The sequence below is a fragment of the Labrus bergylta genome, chromosome 21, assembly GCF_963930695.1.
Source record: "Labrus bergylta chromosome 21, fLabBer1.1, whole genome shotgun sequence".
NCBI lineage: Eukaryota > Metazoa > Chordata > Actinopteri > Labriformes > Labridae > Labrus > Labrus bergylta.
The window spans coordinates 9,854,156-9,879,270 of NC_089215.1; the positions used below are offsets into that span (position 1 = coordinate 9,854,156).

Here is a 25,115-nt window from a genome sequence, read left to right on the forward strand (position 1 = left end):
CTTTTCAAAGTGCTGATCCAGCTTTTCCTCAGCACGGCTTATTTCTCTATTGTCGACCCTGCCACTCAAATACTATGCCTGGCTTCAAACTCACTCTTATGCTGCCTGGTAAATATCCCCATTATTCCTCTTTCCTCATCCTTTCATCGTGTGCATACCCTGTTATTGTTTCCAAACACAATACTGAGGTCAACTGCATGTTTGAGAAGTTACTAAGCAGTTTCTTATCTGCTCTGCTAATATAAATGTTGCGTTTGAATACCTTCCTTATATTAAGTCCTTTCATTTACACTCAGTTACGTTAAATACTGACATTATAATTGTCTGCCCCACTCTGCCTCAAACAATCTACAGAGTATGTCAATGTTTTTTTCCGCTGTTTTTATTAGCTTTAACATAATTGTTTTAGCGTTCTAGCTGCACAGTTCTAGCAGTCAGTTTGAAACTTTGGTCTAGAATATAAAATATCCCAACGACTGTTCAATGGACTTCATTTAACTTTAAATATCGTGAGCGTTCTTAGGTTATGGACTTCTCTCTAGCACCACCAGCCGGTCAACTTAAAGTTCTTTACATTAATATTGTCACTGCAAAAGCATGTTAGCATGACGATGTTAGCGTTTCACTCCAAGTATAACAGCTTCAGGGCTGCTAGCATCACCGCTTCTCTTATTGTCTTATCATTCAAAAGTCACTTCAGCCACAACATGCCAAGGGTTATCATTAAAATAGCTAAGTCATTTATTTTCTTTTTACAATGTCTCACGTTTCCCTTTTTTTGAAAAAGCTTACCTAAATGCTGGCCAATTATGTACAGCTGATTCTCCTTAGTCCCATGTTATTCAAAGGTCAATTTTTCTTTCCAACGTAGCAATCTGATTGAACAAGTGGCATACCAAGAGTGCTGATATAGACTTAAACAGCACTTGGACTTTTCACTATGCACATCCCTCCGCCTAAGGTGTTCTGAACGAAGTTTGTTAACATTAAAGTAAAAGTTCAGTATCTAGATTGATCAAGCTGGTACCTACTAATCACACAGACCATTAAAACCGAAAAATGTATTTATAGGTCTGCTTTAATACTGTATAAGGGAAATATAGTAAATGGTAAATGGACTCAATCTTATTACTTTTCTAGCTTTCTGTCTTCTCCAAGCCAATACAAATATTCCACCAGACTGTACTGAATATCGGTGTGCTGTGAATATCAGCCTGTGAGCTTGTGCCTCTGATGGTCTGATCCACCTCATTTACTGCCAGTTCCCTCTTTTACTTTCTCGTGTGCCCCTCTTTTAGCTTTCTTTTCTCTTTTTTTTGGAATCACCAATTTTGCACCACAGAGTCTGTTTGAACTCACTGTCCATCTGAGTTCAAAAGGTACAAGTTGGCGATAACAGGATGAAAACCATGCCCGTCTTTTTCATTAGATGGAGTCTCATAACTTCTACAATCACTGAGTTTATGTGGTGTACAGATTAATTTCAGCACGTGAGACATAAAAGAAGCAGACAGCGGGATGGGATTTGCAAATTGCCATCTCCCCTGCACTGCATAAGGAAGAGCAGCAGTTCAGGACTGCTGAGGAGCTTTATGGCATAGAAATAACCTCCCAGCTTATCCTGTTGATAAGCAAGCAAGAGGAGGCGTTTTTTTTGCCAGTTAGTTAAGCTTTATTGCTGCACATAGTTAGCTTGGAAAGCAAATGAAGTAGTGGAGGGGAGAAAAGAAGAAAAAAGGCAGAAGAGGGAGGGAGGAGGAGATGTATTTTCAGCCTGTGTGCTACACCCTGAACTAAGGATATTATTATCATCGCAAGAGATTCTCAGACAAACCCCCAGCTATGCTCTCAGGAGAAAGGCAGCAGGGAGTGCTGCATTTGATCTTTCCTCGAAGGGTTGCTGTCAGAGCAAATTCAGTTTTCCTCATCAGCCAGAGAAATGCAATTGTGTCACTGTGCCAGGATTGTGTCTTTTTGTGTGCATGGTCATGTAGATCAGCAGTATGCTCTGCTATTTCTTTTTCCTTTTTTTTTTTTACTGAGACATGTTCTTTTCTGACAAGAAACAACCACAGCTGAAAGGATTGACACTGAAATTTAATTTAGCCCAACTTTTTCATTACAAGTTTCTGGAAGTGAACCAAGGAAATCAAAATGAATTTGTTGATGTTAAATTGAATTGCTTTTGTCAGTTTATCAGCTGAGTCATTCCTGTTCATTCTTACTGAACTAGAGAGAAAAATGCAAGTATATCCAATCTCCCTTCAGAGCTTTAAATGCTTTGCGGAAGGAGTTTTTAGTTGGGTTTTCATGGCTTTGCAGATCTATTCAAATGCTGTGTTTAGACAAGTTATTCCTAATTGTACCAATCTTAGGAGTTATGATAAAGAAAAGGTGAAGTAAGTGGCTATAACCCTGGAGAAATCATTAGCAACACTCAAGGAGTGAGGGTACACCTCAGTTTTTTATGGTTACTTGTTTTTGACCATTTCTGTAGTTTCCCTTTTGTTTCAACACTCTGATGTTCAAATCACTTTACAATCACAAATGGAACACCAAACGTGACATGAACAAACACTTAGATGCATAGCTGCAGTAATGATGTTTTGTTTTAGCATCTCGTTTTTTTCCTTACATTGCATGACGCCAGCATGACCTCAGCACAAAAAAGATCAACACATCTCCCCAACTGTAAACCACATTGATGATATATAATGTTTGAATTGGCTGATCAAGATACCATTTTATTATTTCACAATTATTTCTTAAATGATGTGATGAAAAACACAATTAAACATTGATTGTGCATGACAGTTCCAAGGTGATCTTAGATGTTCTGATCAGTTCTAATCATTAAAGTTCCTCTGCCTTCCTTTTTTTTTTTTTTTTTTTGCTTCCTCAGCAAATAAGTTTGCTTTAATCTAAAGAAAATTAGCAAATGCGATCAGCTCCATTGTGTATAAAACAGGTTAGTGCACAGTTTTGGGATTTATTTTTATTAACCACATAAAACGGGTTTGGGTAGCTCTGTCAGGTCATTTCATGCTGGTACTAAAACCATAAGCCATGCGGAAATCCTTCATTTCCAGTTTTATTACTTTAAAACTCTCCACTGGCTTTTTTGTCTCGTTGGAGAAAGTCAAGGAACGGAACCTAAATTACAATTACTTCATGTCCCAAAGTGATACAGCATGTCATGTCAAATCACAAGAGATATATTTCATCTGCAGTGAGAATGTGGTGTCCCCATTACATGCGCCACCTACACCAAACGCTGTGTGCAGCATGTTAAACAAAAGGGCTACAGTACCTATCCTAACATTTATGTATTCATTAGGTCTGTGCCTTTCAATCGTTTCTCATATAAGTAGCCATATTTCTGCACCGTGAATTGTCTGTAAGGCTATAACAGATCATTCACCCTTTAATCCCTGTGGGGCCGCAGTGTGAGTCAGCAAATGGCATTGCCAACCCCCTTTTGACAAATCCTACACAAACCCCAATGTCATTCTGGCCATCCACCCTTTCCCTCTTCATTCACGTCACCCTGTCATTCACATAGTAACTGCTGCTAATTATTCTTTTTTCTCCACTCACTGAAAAAACATCACTGTACTGCTCCTGTAGACATATATGAACTTATATTGCTGATTATCATCCCAACATCATCCCAACGTCAGGGTTTTGACGTCAGCCCAATGTTAGGATCTGATGTAAGCTCGACATCATGTGTTTCGACGTTAGCTTTTGGGTTTTGATTTCTGCCCAACGTTGGGTTCTGATGTCAGCTTAACATCCGGTTTTGCCTTAGCCCATTGCAGGATTTGACTTTATCCCAATCTAGGGTTTTCATATCAGACAAAAAACGGGATCTGACATCAGCACGATGTCAGGTTTGATGTCAACTCAATGTCGGGGTATGAAGTCCAAAGTCTGCAGCCTGACGTCAGGTTTTGAAGAAAGCCTAATAACTGTATTTGATCTGATGGCCTTACAAACATTAATAGTCTGTTGCCTAATGTGATAAATTTGAAAGAAATGTAATGATCTTAAATAGTCTAAATTACCAGTTAGTTGCGCATTTCTCCAGTTTTCTCAAATACATCTCCATTTGTTCATTGCCTTCTGCCTTTAAAACTGTTTCTGTTGCATATGAATCTCTCGCTGATATTTTTTCTCCCTGACACCCTTGTACACACATCTTTGTGTGATACCTCACACCTTTATACATTTCATAATTCACAGCCAACCTGGTGGCAAAGGTCTAAAGTCAGCTGTGCATGGGGACTCAGTTTTCACATTGTCATCAGCTTCTATTACAGAGCAAAGTCTTTCTTTATTGTCATAAACATAGAGAAACAAACAAGAAAATTTGAATGTTGGCAACATGGATGCACCACACATGTACAAATCAAGTAGACACAGAAAAGAAAACTGGGCCATGTATTCCATAAGGATCATACTCACGGTGAAAAAGCCTTCAAAGTGATAAATAAAAAACAAGGTTGTCTCGCACATGAGCAAACGTTTGCTTGTTACATCATGAAAGAGATTTGTCTCCCATCAGGAATTAGTAGGTTAACGTTTGACCCAGATACAGCAGGGATCTGTGGATGTTCATTACATCAAACAGTTTAAATTAAGCATATTCATTTAAATAGAAAAGGATCTTTAATTTAATACTTACCTCACCTAATGGTCTTACAATTCTAAGCTAGTTTGTAGCTCTTTATGTTGTCAGGAGAAAACACATATAAGCAGTTTATCCTAATCTTTTCTCTGAGTGTTCATTTTCTCTCTTATCTTTAAATTTCAGTTTCCCTTAAAAAACCGACTGGGCCATAATATCCAGCTTGATTATTTTTGACAACTTAAAAGTGTGCAAAGGCCAATCAATGAACATTCAACTTTTCCTTCAGAGGATGACAGCTACTGTTTGGCTTTGTTGGGTTTTCTAAACCAGCACCAACTTCAGAACTGAGCATAGATCTGGTTCAGTAAAGAGAGTTCAAGTGATGCGTGCTCTGACTGTGCCAAGGTGGAGTTTGGATTTGAAAGATTTGCATCCTTTATCCTGCAGCACACAAGATAACAGGCATCTCCCCTTCATGGTCTTTTTTTTCACAGCAATAAGCTCGAAAGGATATTGAAAATGAGGATAGCCAGATAATCACGATTTGATTTCGGCTCTGTGTTTCAGATGTAAGTGACATGTGGTAATGAACGGAATATGTTTTGTTTTTTGTGGAAGAAATCTACAAAATTATCATCACATTCTAGTAATGTCCAAATCATGATGGAGATTCTCTTTCCTTGTTACAACCTGGAAACTACAGTACGTTATCCAAAGTTCAAATCAATGGCCAACATTTTGGGATCCATCTGAATCCACATACATATTTCCTACCACATTCTCAAACAGTGTGTGATGCCTAACTGGACTGCTGGTGTGATGTGAGCAACATACTAATCTGCAGGTCACGTGATCAAACACAGATTTTTCTGTACAAACTACATCGGATAAACTAGGACACTAGCACCTGGCCAGCAGCCAGTCGCCTTTGCCAACATTTGGTACGCAGAGCATCTGGTGAAGTTTTAGCCTTCCCAATCCTCTTTATGAAAGGAATTTGCAAATTAATCATGGAAATCATTGTCTTTTCACATGCTTTTGAAAATGGGTGGAATCACCGTCCTCTTTAACCTTCGGCAATTAATGCTCGGTGTAAAATGAACAGTCAATACGACTTTATTCTCACAAAATCAACCCAAGACTTGAATCAACTACATGTACAATTTGAAACTTAGAATTTGCAATGTTAATCTATTTTATTTATGAAATAATTCTTGCAAAAAATTATGACTTTAATCTCATAATTTTACAACTTTATTCTCATAAAAGTATCAATAATCTTGTTATTTTACTACTTTAATGTCATCATTTTACAATTTGAATTTCGTAATATTACGACTTTCTTCTCTCACAAGTTTCTTCTCGTAATATTACAACTTAAATCTCTAAAATCTTCCATTTTATTCTTTTATGTGGCCCTAATAGTCCATCGTCGGATGTTCAGGATGTCGAAGTGTAGCATGATTGCTACTTCTGATTCCAAACCCAAAAATTGATCAATTCTGAAAGCTGACTCAAGTTACATTACTTGAGCCTCCCTTGAGCCAAATAGGAGCTTTAATTTCGTCGTACCCTCCAAGTATTGCAAGCAATCTTTGATGTATAAATATTTGCAACCACACCTAACTATTACAAACAACTTTATGCTCAACACTGCTCTATTCAGGCCTTATTAGTCAAAGGTGGATTTTTACACTTACATTCTTATTCTGTTAAAATTGGTGTGATAAAATTTGAGGAAGTATTTGAAACCTAAGATGCATTATCTGAGGTTTGTGAAAATAAAGAAGACTTTATCTATTGCACTTATTCAGTCCTTTTGTTTGCTGCAGCCATTCTGATAAAGTATCTTTGTAATATTTTCTTTTCACATACATTCATCCACCCATATATCCTTTTAGGCAAGTATTGTTGGTCATTTTTTCCACTTAGACTGACAATGTTAGCAATTGACTAATACATTTTATTACTAGATAAAATGATCCTGCTGAATCCTCTTGTATAATGTAGTTTCATAAAATCTTCTGGCACCATGCTGGTTAGATCTTCTGTGTTGTGTTAGATCTCTTCCCTGCACTTCCTTTTGAAGTTGGGAAAAAATGACAGAGATAACATTTGATTTAGCAAGGTCATTTCCTGGTATCATATTCTAATTATGGCCAAGATGACCCTTTCAGAGGAGTGTGTGTGCATAAAATGAGAAAGACTAAAGCATACAGATTGTGCTGGGGCACAAGAGCAATGCACCAAGGTTAACTTACCTGTGTTATGATTTGTTTTTATTGTTCAAAGATTAAGATAATGGTGAAATGAGCAGTATTTGCATGCATAATGAATTGAGATAATTGGTTAAGAGTCTTTTTTTAGAGGCAGCTATAGCAATGATTGCACAAACACCATAAAAAGAAGACAGTCAACTACTAATGGGAACATGTCAGGCTCCATATAAACCACAAACCAAGCTGAGCCTAACCAAGCCACCCCACTGCAATAACAAAAATCTCTGGCCACCCTGCGCTGAGAAACAGCTGACATCAGCTGTCTCACTGGGCTGCCTGCTGCGAGATGGCTCCTCTCTTCACTGGAAACAGATAAGAAACAAAGTTGGCTTGGGTGAGGGCATGATAACGAGCAAACAGTGGGAGAAATTGTAAAGTGGTTTTAAAACGGTAGAGGAGAAGAAGAGGGGGGGGGGAGAAAGTAGGGAATGGAGAGAAAAAGGGTTATGCTAATTTGAGTGGATGGGGAGATTAAATGGAGTCATATCAGGTCATGTGCCTTCCAGAGACGGGACCCTAATCCTGCTCTCTTGTTCCTTACAGCATTATTTGTAAATGAGTCTTTTACAAGTCTTGCATGGAAATGTGTTCCCATTTAATAAGCTGTGTTTGTATTGAACCAGTTTTTATTACTGTCTTGCAGAGTTTTTTGTTTCTCTCAAATGAACAAAGTGTCCTTTGTGTACAGGTTTTAGTATACATGTGTGTAACTGTCTGCATGCGTAACAAAAACAGAATGAGATCGAGGTCAGCGTATCGTTGGTAGAGCAGAAAAAGAAGTTCCCCAGAGCAGTTAATAAAAGATGATGCTGCAAAATAGACACCAACTACTACTCTGACATGGCATGGGAGAACAGAGTACTACTGTTTTGTCTTCATTTTATTTGTCTTCCTCGTGTTTTCCTATGGAAGATTGATGTTGTTTGTAGAGGATTTGTCAGAGGTGGACAGTTATAAAACATGGATGCATAAAACATAACTGGCCAAATGGGCAATGAGAGATTAAAAAGAGAGTAATTTTGTAATGCAAAATAAGCAAAAACAGACCTGTGGCCTACAAACAAAACAATACCATGATAGTGTAAAACATCATGAAATAAGTGTATGTAAAGTTTCAACTGTGAAGACATTCAGTGTGATATAATGTTATGTTATATGCAGTAAGGTCACTTAATTCAAATGTGAAGCTGATTATAGCCCCGCCTGAGACACACATGAGTACACTGAATGGCTGTTGAAGGGCTCTTATTAGCTTTTGCATGCATTTACGCAAAATAACATGTTCTTTCATTTGCATAATGAAATGAGAAGGGCAGGAGCTCTTAAGTGCATAGTCAAGCTGCTCAAAACAGACGATTGTTGCAGACAACCGCCACTAAAAACTAGGACATGGTGTACAGATCTACATTACCTCTGAGAGTATGTCTCTCAACAGAGATAGATAGATAGATAGATAGATAGATAGATCCCTTGCTTTGTGCATTATACCTAAATGTTAGCAAAATCCAGCCCCAAATGCAGAATCTTCAATGGACCTTTACGTATCCAGCATCTGGCCTGTTAATTACAGAGCCACAATTGTCCTGCTGACTTAACTTATCTGCCCGAGCAAGAGCAGAAGTTGTTAGTAGTCTGTGCCATTCCTTTGTTCTGAATTCCTTCTATTCTTAGCCCGATGTTGAGGAGAAAGTATGCCTCATACTGTTCACATGCTGTTAATTCATAAAAGAAACTCGATCAGTGACAGAAATACAACACAAACAGCATGAAACCACACAAGCTTAAATGCATATAGGGCTAATAATTTGGTGTAACACATACAGGCAGACAAGAAAGCAGAGCGGAGCTGTCCTTGGTGCTGAATCAGCCACCCATGCTTGGCTGCGGATGCTCCCAGTGGACTGCTGCTGTCTGGTGGCCTGTGGCTCTCGGCCATTGTGTTACACCCAACACTGTTTGCTTGTTTTACAGTGTGCTGCATTCTATTTTGATCCTCATTTCAGCACTAGTGTGGAAGGTTAATATTTGCTTTCATTCTTTGATCTTATCCATGCATATTTAGTTCTTGGTTTAGTGAAAACCTTTAACTCATGGTTTCAGGTACTGCAGGTAGGAGCCATGATTTCTTTGTACAATTGTCTGCTTGTTCACCAAAGATGAGTAAACCTAAAGAAAATAACGAAAACCCTTGTAAGGAAAATTTGTTACTTGTCTGTGTGCCATTCATTATGAATATGGTCTCTGTGTCTCTAGTATTGGTAGCCTGATCTAAAAAATAAAAAAAAATGCTGCAACAGGGGTCCTAAAAAAGAACTTTAAATTATATGACAATGTCATATTTTTGTTTTCATGATCGTTCATTAAAGTGACTAAAATTTAATTTGAATGCAAAGACTATGCATTAAAATAGTTGTCACTGAAATGAGGGAAGTTTGGCCTAACGTTGTTTGAAATAGACTATCTCATGCAACCTTATGGTATAGCCTACATAGCCTACGTTATGAGTGCATTTTGCCATAGTTATTTCGCCCATGTAAGCCCCCCCCCCAAAGAAAACCCCCCAAAAAACCAACAACATACAATTGATAATTCCCTCATCATGAAAATGAAAGAGGTAAAGGTAAAATGGCGTTTATAAAACTGTAAAAGAAAGCACAAATCAATTTCGATTCTTGAGACCTACCTCCCACCACTTGCAGCGGGGCATAATTTCTCAACCAATCACGTCGCGTTCCATACGTCCCCGTGGTGTATTTTACTGTGATGAACCAATCAGAGCGAGTGTAGCACTTTGCCACGGCGAAATCAAAGTTGTTGTAAGAGCGCGCGCGCGCGCGCGCGCGTGTGTGTGTGTGCACGAGGGGAGAAGAACTGGCCGGCGGACGAGACTGAAGCGAGTCAGCAGAGAGAAGTAGCCTAGACAAACATTTCCACTGACAGTGGCTACTGGATTCTGTACTCCACCGTATCGTCTTTAACAGTCTAACCTGCGCAAATTAAACCACACACCAAGAAGCACCTCGTCCCAGGAATACCGCGGCTTAGTTCAAAGCAGATTCCCAGGTGGACGTTCCCGTTGAAAGATGAGTTGACAGTTCAAACAAGCTCTACCTCCTTGTGAAAGACACTGTAACGATGTGTAAACCTCTGTTGGCGTAGCTTTCTACATTCCTTCTGTCACTGTGGACTTGGCAAATTTGTTTCTGCTCTGCCGTCGAAGAAACATTTTCACAAACGTGATGACGGAAATCAGCGAAAAGGAGAATGAACCGCAACACCTCCACCGACCACATCATGCTACCGTGCCGAGCCAACCTGAATCAAAGGTAACAACAAACCTGTGTTAGACTTGACTATATGGCATTTTCACCATTAAACAGACAACATTACAAAACGGTAAAGGTTTTATGAAGTTCGAGTGCCCTCTATACCCAATGTAACATTTAAATGACTTTCAGCCAAATGTAGGCAAGTCTTTATTAATGCTGAGGACTTATTAAGCCATCTTTAAAATGTTTAAGTTGTTTGTATTGCAGCTGATAATCTGCTGTAGGTGCAGGTCTTGCATAACAACGCTAAGCCGCTTTAACTCCTCTAACTACCTCCTAGATGTCAAAGGCAGAGTTTACGTTAAGGTACAGAATAGACCGTCTTTTCCTTGTACTATGATGATTAATGATGAAGTATAAAAATGGCTTCAGGTCGAGGCAAGTTATGAAAGATGCTCCGAGATAGTGTTTTCTTCACTTGAACCACAACAATGTGTTTATGCAATTAATGGGCGAGTTATAGGTCCAAGCTGAGTTATGAACCTTAACCTTTTCGGGGGCTTTGCAATGGCACTGTCACAAGACACCAAAACAACAACTTACTATTTGCCCCTTGTCCCCTCTTCACCAAACAGTCATCCCTTTCTGGGTAATGTACAATTCAAATTCATTCTAGACAGTAAACATTTCTTCGAACCGAGATGCCCCACTTTGTAAACTAAGTAAACATACATTTAAATCCATCATGGAAGACAAACTGTATGCCTACTGGATCCTAACATACAGACACATATGAAAGAAAGCCTTTGTTTTCTAACCCAGCCACCGGTGTCTCAGACAGTCCTCCTTAAAACATTGATTAATGTCTTATTCGGATCAAGATGTAGGCAAAGTAAAAGTTTACTAAAATTGAAGCACAACCCAAATAATTAAAGTTATGAAGAAAGAGTTTGACTGTCTTTAAGAAAATAAAAACCTCCCTCTTGATGCACTGACTGTGGTTTCGTTCAGGAAACTATTTTCCTGAAGCTCTCAGGACCACTGGAGTCCCTCGGCCCCAGCAGTCGCCTGTTTGAATGCTTGTTAGCGATCAAGACTTGTGTGATCTTGCAGCATATCTAATGAGAGGAATTTGTCGTATCTGGTTGCTCTTTCTCTGTTCTTAGCCAATTTAAACTTACTGACTTGACCTGAATCTCTTCAATTATATTTTTGTAACAATATAAACAAGCTTTCAGTTTGACTTTAACTGCAGCAAATATGAAAACAAATCCCTTTTGATCCGTCATAACAGTGTTGACCTGCAACAAGCATGGCAGGATGGGTCTTTTGTTGTTGTTGTTTCTGTTTGACCACAGACAACACACAATGGATGGTGGGCGTTGAGGTGCTGCGTAAATTTATGAGCCAATCAGCTAGCAGATGTTTGCTGTTTCTTGCGAAGGGCTGGGCCATAATTCACACAAATGGCCATCCAGACAAAACAGAACTGGGAGGAAACAATCCTCCGGGCTGCGTCAGAGGTGGAGCTCTGTGTTTGCCAAGCTCCTTGGCAGCACCGACCACTCCACATCCCGCCAAAGAACAACGGTGGTGGGAAGAAGGAGGGAAAGATTAAGCGTGTGTTACAACCGGGGTCTCTTTCAATTTGGTCTGCTAGAGGGTATTTCTGCAGCGTCATTTGTTTCTCAACATAAATTTCCATACTTTATTTTATTTCTCCATAACTATTTCCCTTTTTTTTAACTTTCCCTCCTCTTCTTTCTTCTCTTTCTCACTTCCTCTAACGTCCCTCTCTGCAGTCTTTCTCATCACATAATCAGCTCTTGCTCCTCTATCCCTCCCTCTTGATTCCCTCTCCACTGTCCCTCAGCTCTCAGAGTATTTATTGCAGTGCTAAGTGGGCACAGCAGCTTCCTAGAGTGCTTCTAATAGAGGCTGTGACAGAGAATGACTAGTTATTCCACCTCCTCCACCTACGGGCAAGGTGATGGCTCCTAAAATATTATTATTCCTCTTTAATCACTTTGAGCACACGCCATTCAAGTGTCTTGCATTTTCCGACGTGCAGCACTGTATAGTGGATGACGAGTAAAGTTAAGGCTGTGTAAAGAAATAGCAATATTCAAAAAGAAGATTAATGTCATGCTCGTGTTGTTTTGCTCAAATTCCAGATAAAACAAGAGTATCTGCTGTCTCGTGACATATCTCTGAGTCATATAGAAAAGGAAGCTGTACATAAAATTTGCAGGAAAATGATTTGATTGGAGGAAAAACTGGCCCTTTATAACAAATATGGAGAAATACAGTAAATCAGAGTTGGATGAGTATCTCTCAAAGAAAGGAAAACAGATGATTGTATGTTCCATGTTGCTGCAGCATTACTGTGAAGCAAAACGTGGTTATTATGGTACTTTGGGGAAACAGAACAATGTTACGTTTTGCTGACATGGTTGTACGTCTATCAATTAATCAATCATCAATGTATCATTATCATGGCTGCTAGCCCATAAGTCAAATTCAACTATCATAGGACAGGACGGCCCTTTGTGATTAAACGTGTCAGTATACCAACTGTTATAGCTGTAATGCCAGAGATTACTTTTCCCCTTAAAGAGGTCTAGGAGGAATGCTCCTCCTTTTGTTCAGTATCCGACAACTAAATTACTGTGTTCACGGTGTCAATAATAGTGTATAAAAGATGAGTACGTTGATTGTGCTAAAGCTGAATTCATCTTTTCCCTGATGAAAACATCTATTCTGCTTGAACCAGACTGTAAATAAGTGATGCATGAAATTTCAGGACAATTGAGGGTTAGTTTATCTTACCATTAAGACTTGAAAAAGAAAGGGAAACATATCTGGCTCTATCCAAAGGCAACAACACTCTCTCCCTCTCATTTGTTTAATCCATAGCTGAAGTCTTAAAAAGCGATTTGCCGATTCTTGGTGCTTATGTGCCGGAATAATTCTTGACTGCCTTTGGAGCCAGACAAACAGCAGAGGAATAATCCATCATATAACCACCATTAACTAGTTCAACCAATATTAAGACTGCCATGTTTGTATGGATTAAATTAATTGCACAAATGTATTGAGCTTAAGAGGTTGTTGTAGGCGGATTTTGTCACCTTTTGACTGAGCCCCGGCTAGCAGCTTCCCCCTGCTTAGTTAGAATGCTAAGCTTTGCTATCTGGATGATAGTTGTTGCTTCCTTTTCGTAATACTTGCCTCAAAGTTGTATTGATCTCCTACACCTTCTGGGAATGAGCGCAAACAAAACCATTTCAAAAACTGTCATCCTATTCCTCTAAACTCTACGCTGTTCATTAGGTGAGGGTGTGAGAGCTGTGCTCGGGATCAGCAGCTTCATAAAGTTTATATTAACAAAATACAACTGGTGTAGCAGTGATAATGCAAAGGTCTGCAGGGTCTCACACAGCCTATTGCTCTCTCAGCAAACACAAGGACGTTATTATGAAGGGAAATAATTGGCAACTGTTTCTCCTGACTTTGCCCTTCAGAATCACTTTCTCACCTATCGCCTCCTTTCTCCTGTTCTAACTTCCTTATCAGGCTGTAAAACTAATTAATTTCATTTTCTCCACCTAAGGGTAGGCATTTCATTTCTCTCTCCATATTGACCATGGCTTGTTGAAATGAAATCCAAAACCTTGCTTTTTTTCCCCACCTGCACATCACCTATCCTCATCACCTATCCTCATCTTTCAGCCTTAATCTCTCCCCTCTCTCTTTTCTCCCCTTTTCTGCATTGTCCACTTCACCCATATCTCTGAGTGACTTGCCGGTGATGGGTAGCCTTAGTGCTTTGGAGGACTGGAGGACAAGAATAGCTCTGCAAGGAATAAGAGAAAAGACAGAAAGGGAAGAAGAGTGAAGTAGAGGTTTGAGGAGGGAAGCAAGAATAAGGACACAAAAACTGTCAAAACAATAAGTTAAGCAAGACTAAACAGAAGAGGCAGGTGTTGTGGAAAACTGGAAACAATATTTTATTTAATTCATTATGGAGGACTTTTGACAGTGCAGACTTTTTCAAATTTAGAATTTCCTGTGTCAAGAGCCAACTAAACTCCTTTAATGAGCTTTTCCTATCAAGTCTGAATCATTCGTATGATTTGAATGTGTTCATGACAAGGCGTGCCGCGTCTCCTTGTGCTTGTATCATCTGTGACACTGTTAGCAGGACAGTACATCACTCTACCGTCTGACTTCTGACAGGCCATGATATGTTTGTGTTTCTGCTGCCAGAATGATTGACAGGCGCTGCTGACCTTTGAAACAAAACTATAGTGTGCACAGGAACGGGTGGCTCAGAGGGAGACAGAGACGAAATGGCAGATACAGGGAGAAACAGAAAACCAACAAAGAATAGGACATCAAGAAAGGATGCAAACCCAGCTCTGTTTTGATTAATGATGAAGTCACTGAATTACTGTCCTTGATTGAGTTCTAAAATGCTGCTGATTCAGCAGAGTCCTCTTTGCAGTGTCAAGCATAGAGCATAGAGGGGACTTGGTGTAGTCCTTTGTTATGCACCGACCTTAGGCTTTCTCTTTTAAAACAGTGAACCTTTGAAGTAACCTTTTTCTAAAAGACAGAGCTGTTGATTTAATGGAGAGTGGGGAAAAATGAAGTTTTATAAATAATAGATAGTTCTGCTCTCCAGTTCTGAAAGACAGACTCTCCGTGAAGAACACTGAAGACAGCAGATGATGATGAAACACTTTCATCAACTTTTCAAAAGCATACCGCACGTTAGTCACTGGCATTGAAATACTTTTCAGTTATTCAAAACAAATATATATTTATTGATGTTGTCTCCAAGTTCAAGACTTTGGTTTTGAGTTGATCTGTCTAACTTGTCATAGTAAAGATCCCCGAAAACACATTAAAGTCGATGAAGAAGATTATTCCTTAAACACATATGATGCACTCCCTCTCTTTGTATTTGAAGAGAAGCACAAGGAATTATAAAGGCAGTTTGGGTTGTACCATAAAAAATACAGTCCAACAACTTGGCTCAATAAAAAAAGAAAACAAGATGCTACTATGTGTTCATCTTACTGGATGGTAATTGTTAAACTGCTGATAGGTCAATTCAAATAAAAAAAAATCACGGCCAATACTTTAGATTTACCAAGTGTTTAATCCAGAGGATTGCAGTTTAATCTCTTTATCCATGTTTAATGTAAATTGATTAAGCTCTATTTGCTAATCAAAGGATGACCAACTTTTAATGGGCACCCCAATGAGTGTTGTTGGTTTACCATTGCGTGAAAATCAAAGAGCCACGGTGGCAGTCACCTAATGCTAACTGCTAAAGCTCCTTGTGGAGTTAAGCCTTTTAAATGTCTGGATTTGGAAATACAAGCTGCTTTTGTTGCACACTCATGCTGGCTGTCGTGAGCTGGCAAACACATTGCTAGCGAGAGACTCACGGATCACTAAAAATCAGCCCTTCAAACAACGGCCGGGTGTTGTTTGAAGCAACACACAGAGCTGTGATTGTGACAATGAGAGGGAGATAGAAAAGAAGTTCACCTTGGTTCACATACAGTTTTTTTTTCTGTATGAAATTTAGTTAGAGTTAAACTGATTATAATGACAGTATCTTATTAGAGAATACAGTGGAAATCATTGGAGAGATATGTATGCAAAAGATGAACCTTAAAACTGTAATGAAAAGATAATGTGTCAAGATCATTTTTTTTTACATGCCTTTTGTTCTTCACTATGTTTTTTTTTTCTCAAAGACAGAACCAAAAATAATATAATAAGTCAAGAGTACATTTTAAATGCTGCTAATTCTTCATGATGCCTTTTAAATCCTTTATAACGCATTTTATGCATAGAGATGACAAGAGCATCTACTGTTAGAGTTGCACTGCTCTGGAAGTTATCACAGCATGTAGCACAAGCTGTAATTGAGGCATTACAACTATCCATTTGCACAAAAGGTTGTTTCAGTAGGTGCACTTTCTACCTAACAGGGTCCAGCTGGAGCATTGCCTAATGAGGTCATCTTTAATTCAAAGCTCGGGTCCCTGCAAGAAAAATGCCAAACTTAATCAGGATCCTGTGCGTAATAGTTTGAATATCACAAGTAGGCGGATATGTCCGGGTAAAAGCTCTGCAGTGGGAATGCACTGTGCAAAAGAGTTGACAGTGCTCACCTGTGTCCCGACTAAAGATTTGTATTGAATAGACTTAGGGTGCACTCACACTGGGCAATTTGTACCGTGCCTAAGCATGCTTCATCCCCAAAGTCTAGTTCATTTGACTAGTGTGAGTGCTCTATTCATGCTCAAGCACGGTGCACGGTACGGCAATCATACTTAAGCACGGGAAAACTGGTTCTAGTGTGAGTGCACCCTAAAACTGGTGGTACCTAAGAGTACTTTCATACTTTACTTAACTTCTACTACACATTGACTTACTGGCATCCTAAGTTATTTACAGGGCTAACATTAAGTTATAAACATGTAAATAACTAGTTGAAAACTCTTAACATAGCAACATCTTGAAAAAAAACAACTGGATTTGATCTTGTGTCATTAAGCAATATGCTGCGTCATGGCCTCTGATGAATAAAATCAGATAGGCAATCTGTATCATTTGGGTTTGGCACTGTTAAAGATATACAGGTTCAACTCTATATAAAACCAACCATCCAAGCCATCGGCTTATAAACCTAATGTAGTTGGTGCTTTGAAGACAACATTTTTACGACTTAAAGCATTAAGTTTTGTGTGTCTGCAGACAGCTTACCAAGGACTGATTCATTGTTGGGCCCAGATGAGATGTGACCAAGCAAAAAATGAATTTTATCTATGTCTAAAAATGTCATTATGGAGTATTATGTGCTGGCACTTTTTGGTCAGAGTTGTAAAGTGGTTGCATGTTTATTTGTCATACATTTTTCCATGTAGTTAGCTACCAAGTTAGTAATTTTACTTGCCGTCTGTGCTAATTGTTCTCCAAAACAACACACTAAGTATAATTGCTGTGCTTTTTTGTTAGATTTTGGAACTTGGGAATTACATAATGACCTGTAAATTATGATACTATGTTTCCTCTTGTCAGGATGGACCAATTGACTACCTTTGTGAGTCTTATTTCTTTTAAGGCTTTATATGCGATTTTTCACACTTAAATATAATAGAAATCAAGTATATCCTCTGAAAATAACTCTGTGAGTAATGACTGTCTACAATGGGTGTAACACCCGAGTTTCACTGTCTGTGATGTTTTATTTTCAGTTTGTTTATAGTGCCGGGACGGCCGGCTGACTCCTCCCCTCGCAAATAAAAGTAGTTTAATTGAGGGACTAGAGAAAAGAAGAATAACATACTGTACTCACTGCTTAACTGTGTTTCTAGATCACGCTCATTTCAGGTACATTTACTTGCAGTGTGAAGATACGAGCATAATAAAGATCGCTAGCATTAGCATGCTAACACAACAATGCACCGCAAGTTGTTTTGGTTTCATGCTGGTGCTCAAGGGCGACATCTGCTAGATCAAAAAATCGCATATAAAGCCTTTAAAACATAAATTTCAAAGGCAGTCTGCCGTCTCCAACCTTTAGTTTAATGCCTAGCTGTGCTCTGACACGCACAGTGGGGAGGAAGAAGAGAAACATGGTGTTCAGTTAGAGAAAGTTTAATCCTCTTTCCTGAAGACTGCACGTTAACGTGCCACACACACAGCTAATATGTGTATGTACTTCATGACATAACATACCCACAAATAACTGCAGTTTGATAGGCTAGCTACAATATTTGTAAATGTTGGACTCTTAGCTGAGATTTGGTCTTTAATTACCTCGGCCCTTTCCAATAGCATCATTTTATTACCTCTGTGCTGTAAAAAATAAAAATATAGCATAAAAGAACATCACAGCAGGATGGGTTTGTGCCTTTTTAAAGGCATCTCTTGTGTGAGTCCTCCCCCCCTCTTCTTAATCATTAATTTATCCGAGCGTACCTCACAACAGTCTATTTTTAGAACCATCCACCAAACATCCCTGTGCTCATTTTTAAATCGCTATAGAACAAGACTGTGAAAACTGCTTTGTCTGTCTGAGGTGTGAAAGAAAAAAGGGACCTCATGCATCCTGGTATGGTGTTTTCTGTCCATCTCTTCTCTACATGTGCTATTTTTACCCATTCTTCCTTCTGTTTTTACCTGCTCCTTTTCCCTTTATTTGTCACTGCAGGCATACTTTACTTTCATTCTTCACTTCATCTTCTTTCTCAAACCACAGTCGGTTCTAGTACACTACACTGCTGGCACTGTGATGAGCTAATTGCTGCCAGTAGTTCAGAGTTTGATGGGTCCCCAGTTCTGAAATCTATAAATAGACTTTTCAAAACGTTACACAGAGACACAAGAGTGCCATGGAGAGACACAGAGATTCGCATTCATCAGAACTGTGCTATTAATTTCTGTTCTGTTTTTAGGGGAGAATGTTAAGTAATATGAGAAGACACAAGACACTATCTGTCTCACACCAGCTGCGATAGTATCATAAATTATGCAAGCCAACACATAAATATAAAAAAAATGGAACAATGAGAGATGGAAGATAATCAGGATGGTGATGCATGTCCAACGTGATGTCTGCTGCTGCTCCAAAATTTGAGATGTAATAACATTTTATCCTTGCCAATAGAATAAAAAGGAAAAACTGGATGAATCTAATGCTACTCTTAATAAAACTGTCTTTATGCGTATGTATGTATTGAAGAGATCAGGTTAAATCGTTGTTTATTGAACAGAATCCTCTCACAGTCATTACATGTTCTTTAGACTGATTATCTTCTTTCTCTCCATTGGCTGTAAAGCAAATTGCCCCTTGGGGATAATAAAGTTTACCTTGACCTTAGACACTTACATTTGTATACATCTGTTAAGCCAATCAGAGTTTTCCTACTATAACTTCTAGAATATTCTTATTATTCAATACTTGCAAACTATAGTGGATAGTTGTGTGCCTATTAGAAGACACAAAGTTGTTTAATAGATCGAATTTCTCCTTAATGAGCAACTGTCAGAATCAGACACTGTGTAAGTATTTGGACAATCGAGATATAAGAACTTTTTTTTTTTAGATTATTGATTGTTTTACACCTAATGCTACAAAGTTATTTTTTATTTTATTTTATTTTGTGTTTTTCAACTGGTGGAGTCCAAAATGCCTCTGGAAATACCTAGACCCCATCAGACTAACAGAATGTGAAACAAAGTGATTGGCTGCTTGAATTTTCACCCTTCATGATTTAGTAGCCAACACAGTTACCATTTGTATGTGTGCATCTAATTTGTTTAATACTGCTTCATAATCCATTCAGAAAGAGCCACCTTAGTAGAAGTGTTATATGTTGCTAAGGATCATTTCTCATTGGAGATATCCTGAACACTTAGATTTGCCCCATATTATACAAATGCCAGCTATTTGACTCAACCAGAGCACCTTGGTTGGAAATGTGTTGAAACAAGAAAATGTAAAATATGCATGTTCCAGAGTAAATTAAATATTTCACTTTCAGATCCCTATGGTTTCATCGATGGTTGTAAATCCCTCACCCTTCAAACTTCCCCCTAGAATAGCTATGTCCCTATCTTCTGGCCATTTAATGTTCTTCAGCCTTTGCCTTAGATGGACTTTAAAAGTGTCCGGAGCAGTTGCCAAATTGCAAATCTACATTGCATCTTTTTAGCTTTAGAGAACCGTCGTAAAACACTCTGTCTGGACTTTAAAGAAGCGGATAAATGGGAACGTGTAAAGGAACTGCTGAATAATAGATGCACCAATGAATTATGTGAAACCATCCAATTTAATTTGTTTAACAAATATTTATTGCTTTCATTAATGCATGTCCGTTGGTGGTAAAGGGTTTTAACGAAAGTTATAACTCATGAAAGTGGATTTTTCTTTAACTTAGCAACTTTAAACCACACTAAGCATTTAACTATCTTTTATGCTTTTATGTTCAGATAAGTCTTTTTTTCACTGTGCAAAAGAGTTGACAGTGCTCACCTGTGTCCCAACTAAAGATTTGTATTGAATAGACTTAGGGTGCACCCACACTGGGCAATTTGTACCGTGCCTAAGCATGCTTCATCCCCAAAGTCTAGTTCATTTGACTAGTGTCTATCTGTTTTATTTCATTATATCTTTCTTAAAACTCAGGGAGATATTTTCAGATATTGATTTTTCAGTCTTGTGTTAGCTGCTTTGTAACTTAAAGAAATTGCTCCTTTTCCTCTGAACCTGTTTAAAGACTTGTCTTCACCACCGAGAAGATTAACAAAGTCAGACAAGTTAAAAAATCTAATAGAGAGGAACATCCATTACTGAATGGGCCACCGGTCGAGCCAAGAAAAGGCTATTAAGGAAAGCATGGACTCAGCTCCCTGTAGAAAACATTTACGAGATGCACTCACTAATGAGTCAGTGGAGAGGACTCTTTTCATCACTCAAACTAATTGGCATCTGTGAATCTGTAGCTTAAAGAAGTAAAAGAGGAACCTGCTCGATGGAATTGATCGAATCTTCTGCAAAGCAGAGGAATGGGTGATGCAGTGAATTTCAAAGCTCAGAGGTGCAATAGACATGATGAGGACGGTACCACATCACATAGGAACATAAAGAAACAGGTATACATAAAACATGCATCATAGTTTGTGGGTTTAGGAATGAAATAAAAACATGAACTTTGAAGCTCAACCCTGTCGTTAACAATGACAGCTAATATGCTCTTTGTAAATGGAAGTGGTAGTCCTCAGTAATGGGAACCTATTATCCTTCTTGCCCTCTTTCTCCAGGCCATTCTCTTGATGTACGAGTCCATAGCTGTTATTATTTCCGTATAGTAGATCCTATCACTCCTAACTCCTGTAATTGATTGTCATTATCAGTTCCCCCTTTGTCGTAGCCAAGAACACCAGATTTGTAAGCATGCAGGAGATGGAGGCATCCGACAGAGCCAAAGATAAACACATTGTTTGCAGTGCATCACCGACTGCGTGAATCGTGAAGATGCAGGCCGCTCGATAAAGCTAATGAAACGTGAATTTTAAGGGGTATTGACGAGCAGGGATTAATGAGGGATGGCGATTTTGTGAACTCAGGAAAAAGCTGAAGATGGAACATCACACACCATGTAGACAGGGCAAGGGCAGTCAGAGGGTAAAGCTAACAGACTGCTGTTTGACAGACTGATTCATTTCAACTATCATTTCACCTCCGGCTGGAATCGTTCTTTTTTTTCATGACAAATTTAATGGCAATTACCATTGTTCATACTTTAAATTGAAACTACTGCTGTAATTATTGTGACAATGAATGAAAAGGATTGATCCGTCAGGTTCTCAGGAAGTAATCAATAATCCCTGTGGGATTTTTATGACATTAGATTCTCAGAAGTAGACAGCAACAACCTTTTTTTTTTTTTTTGCTTTATGAATTGTTCAACATATAACGTTGCTTATTTGTGCCATCAGAACTCTGTTGGTGTGGTTTAGTCAAATTTGAAAGCAATTATGGAGATGGAAATTAGATATTTTGATCGTATAGTCTGATAAATAATCACAGTTTCATGATTAACATGATTATTATGCATTAATGAAATGAAATGAAATGTTTCAAATCCCAACAGATGGTATTTATTGGTGCCTATTAAAACATAAATGACACAGTAATAAAATAATATAGCTAAAAAAATAAATACATACTGACTGATGCAATCATTCTTTGCACGGTATTCTTCTTATTTGTTATTCTAAAAATTACACAAAGTTGGACTTGATTGATCCCCAGGGGGAAATGTTCCTATTCTTGGTTTTAAACTGAAGTGTAATTGTTATTAACTTTCATACATAATCTATTTTTAATAATTAATTTAATCTTACCTTGTCAGCTGAAAAATTGTCTATAATTGTTTTGTGTTAAAAGTTTTGGAGCATTAATTTTAAATATATACCATCTCATGCAGTATTATTAATAACTGAATTGCAGTTAATGGATCCCGTTGTATAGTGCTGGAAGTCCAAGCTCCTGATGTTATTTCAGCTTTTTACACCTGTTATATTAACCTGCATGCTTAATGTTTATTCCACACAGAAGGTTGGGCTTTCAGTGAAATGATTGCTTTACACTGAAAGCCCAACTTTCACAGAGATACCCCCCTGATTGTAAGTGACACATTCATATTTAAAAACAGTTTGACTCAATATATTGTCAAGTAACTTACCACTAATGATATTATGTACTACCTTTACTTTAGGGTAAAGTGCTGTGTGGTGACCTGCAGATGCTTCAGGATGTGTTTGCACATAAGCCACAGCTTTTTTCTCAGTCGGATTTGCAGACAGGGGGTTCTCATTCGTCTTGAATAAGTCCCGGCTGGTCATTCTTGTTGTACCCAATATGCACCCACACTGCCGACTTGGTGTAGCTGAGCCTTTGCAAGTAATTATCCGTGACGGTTTAATCCGCGGGTTAATTGTGTAACAGGTGAACCGCTACATGGCTAATTGCAATTAGCCTGGAAACAAGAGGAAAAAAAATCCCGTCAGACATTTTTCTTAATGTGATTTAAATGTTGTCGAGTCTTGATTTGTGTACATGACATCACGTTTTCTATGTAAGCCCTGCACACTTGTATTTAGTGAGAGGACAGACAAAAACACATTTAAAACAAGACTGGTGTAATAACAAAAATATTTCTTTCTTTTAGAATTTGTTGTGTCTATATGAAAACGTATTCGTCACAGAGTTGTCAAAATTCAAAATGCGACCTTAAACTTCTCACAATTCAGTATACGTGTGTTCTACTCTTACTTTCCTCTGCGTTTTGTGATCATCTAATGAACAGAAACACAGTTTTTTTTAGACGGTTTGTAATTTGATGTGTCTTTTGTTTGTTTTTGTTTTGTGTCTTGCAGTTGCAGCGGTTGAAGCGCTCTCTGTCCTTCAAATCTGTCATGCGCAGCAAAAGCATGGACAACTTTTTCCAGCGCAGCAACGGGGATTCTCGGCCTCCCACAGCCCTCATCACCGTTCCTCCACCTCCACCATCTCCTCCCCCCTTTACCGAATCCCCCCTGGCCTATGAGCGTTCTCCCCCTCAGTCGCCGTCCGTCAGTCCCAACGCCTCATTGTCCTCACACTCACCGTCCATCAGTCCCTCGTTGTCAGTGACCTCAAAAGGCCAGCCAAAGTCTCAGGCCCAGCCGGTCAAGACCCACTGTTTCCAGGAGCATGTCTTCCGTAGACCCACCAGCTGCCAGAGGTGTAAACATATGATCCAAGGTAGGTCAACAACAACATAGCTTTCATGGGAGAGCTGCAGCCCTGTCACACTGAATTGTGTAACATTAACCAGGATCAGAGGCAATAAGTGTTTTCTGAGGGGTGAATTTCCCCAAAATTACAAGAATAAGCAGTTTAATCGGTGTTGGAAAATTCTGAGTAATACAGTCTATTATTTTACAAGTTGCTCCTCACCGATGTGGAAAGAAATCAGTTTAAAATGGCCCAGGCGTAACATATTCTTCAAAGGGTTAGTTCACACAAATCACACATTCTCTCTCTAAGTACTTGCGGTAAGACTGTGGTTTGTGGTTCTCACAGGGTTTAAGATCATTACTCAGGATTATCCACAAATCTTCTTGTGTGACATTTTGCAATGGGTCTATTTCTTTAGAAGCAAATTGTCTTCATTCAAACTATTGACAGTAAGCTTGGTGGTCCAATCTTGTTTCCATGCCTCCTCTGGGGGTTATATAGATTTACCTTGTTGACAATTCTTAGCTGTACAAGTCAGCACTCTTTTTAAGTATTAAGCCAGAGTTTACAACCAGCTTTCCACAATCTGTTTCCAAACATTAAAGCTAAAACATATTCTAACTAAAACTTGAGACATATTAATAAATCAGGTTTTTTTTTGGATCTCTGGTCTAGAATTTATTTCCAACAGTATTTTACATGCTTCTCTGATACCAAAGAAACTGCAGCTCATTCAGAATCTGCTGTAGAAAGAACCTCGGTGTAAAACTGTGGATGACGTCAGCCTGTGTCAGTCCTCTTTCTGCCTGTAAATCAGGATCAATTCAGGATTGTGATGATTGAGTACAGGGGACCCACTTGTGTTCTCTGAATGTTTGATTGCTGGACTGTAATGTGGCCTTCTGACCAGTCTTAAGAACACATTGATCAGTCCAATCCAAGGCCAGGGCATATTCTCTGCTTTCATTGCTGTTGCTCACATCTGTAGATAAGACTTTGCATTATTAAACATGTGCATTAAATGTGATCTGAACGGCACCTTTTATTACAGACATTACAACCCAAAGAAGGCTTTTGAATACCAGTTTTGAAAAAATTAGAATGTTGTCTCCCTTATTTATTCCCTCATTTCTGTTACGCTACCTTTAACACAACTGATAATTGCCATTTTCCGTGGTCTGAACCTGTTTCTGAAATCAGATGTGGTCACAACTGCCTTTTGCCTTCGTCTATAGCTTTGTGTTGCAGTGATTTGTTTGTCTCTGCAGGGAACTCCAAGCAGGGGCTGCGTTGTAAAGCGTGTAAGATGGCTGCCCACCTCTGGTGCTCGTCTGAGCTCTCCCAGCAGCCCTGTAATGGCAAGGTAAGATGTTTTCATAACTAGGTCCTACCTCGAGGAACTTTGAATCTTTTCATGAAACCAACAGTGACACCATAAAGTCAAAACATATGTATTACAACACACATTTCTCTCTCAACACACAAGTGTCTCATCCTTTTCTGGCAGATATAACACCTTCTGTACATACTGTATAAGAGGTCATCTTATGTTCACACCGAGTGAAACTCCCAAAAGTATCTGAAATTAACACCTGGACAGTGAGGAAGCAGCAGGAATA

General features: G+C 38.8%; 1 protein-coding gene across 1 annotated transcript in view; it reads left to right on the plus strand.

The window, feature by feature from the left end:
* The first annotated feature begins 9,757 nt into the window (after positions 1 to 9,757).
* LOC109997571 (SH3 and cysteine-rich domain-containing protein 2) overlaps positions 9,758 to 25,115 on the plus strand; it is a 28,032-nt gene continuing 12,674 nt past the window's right edge. Inside the window, exons 1-3 of the mRNA XM_020652093.2 lie at positions 9,758 to 10,238; positions 23,154 to 23,520; positions 24,765 to 24,859. Coding sequence (XP_020507749.1) covers positions 10,152 to 10,238; positions 23,154 to 23,520; positions 24,765 to 24,859 — 549 coding nt within the window. The 5' untranslated portion in view covers positions 9,758 to 10,151. The remainder of the gene's footprint in view (positions 10,239 to 23,153; positions 23,521 to 24,764; positions 24,860 to 25,115) is intronic.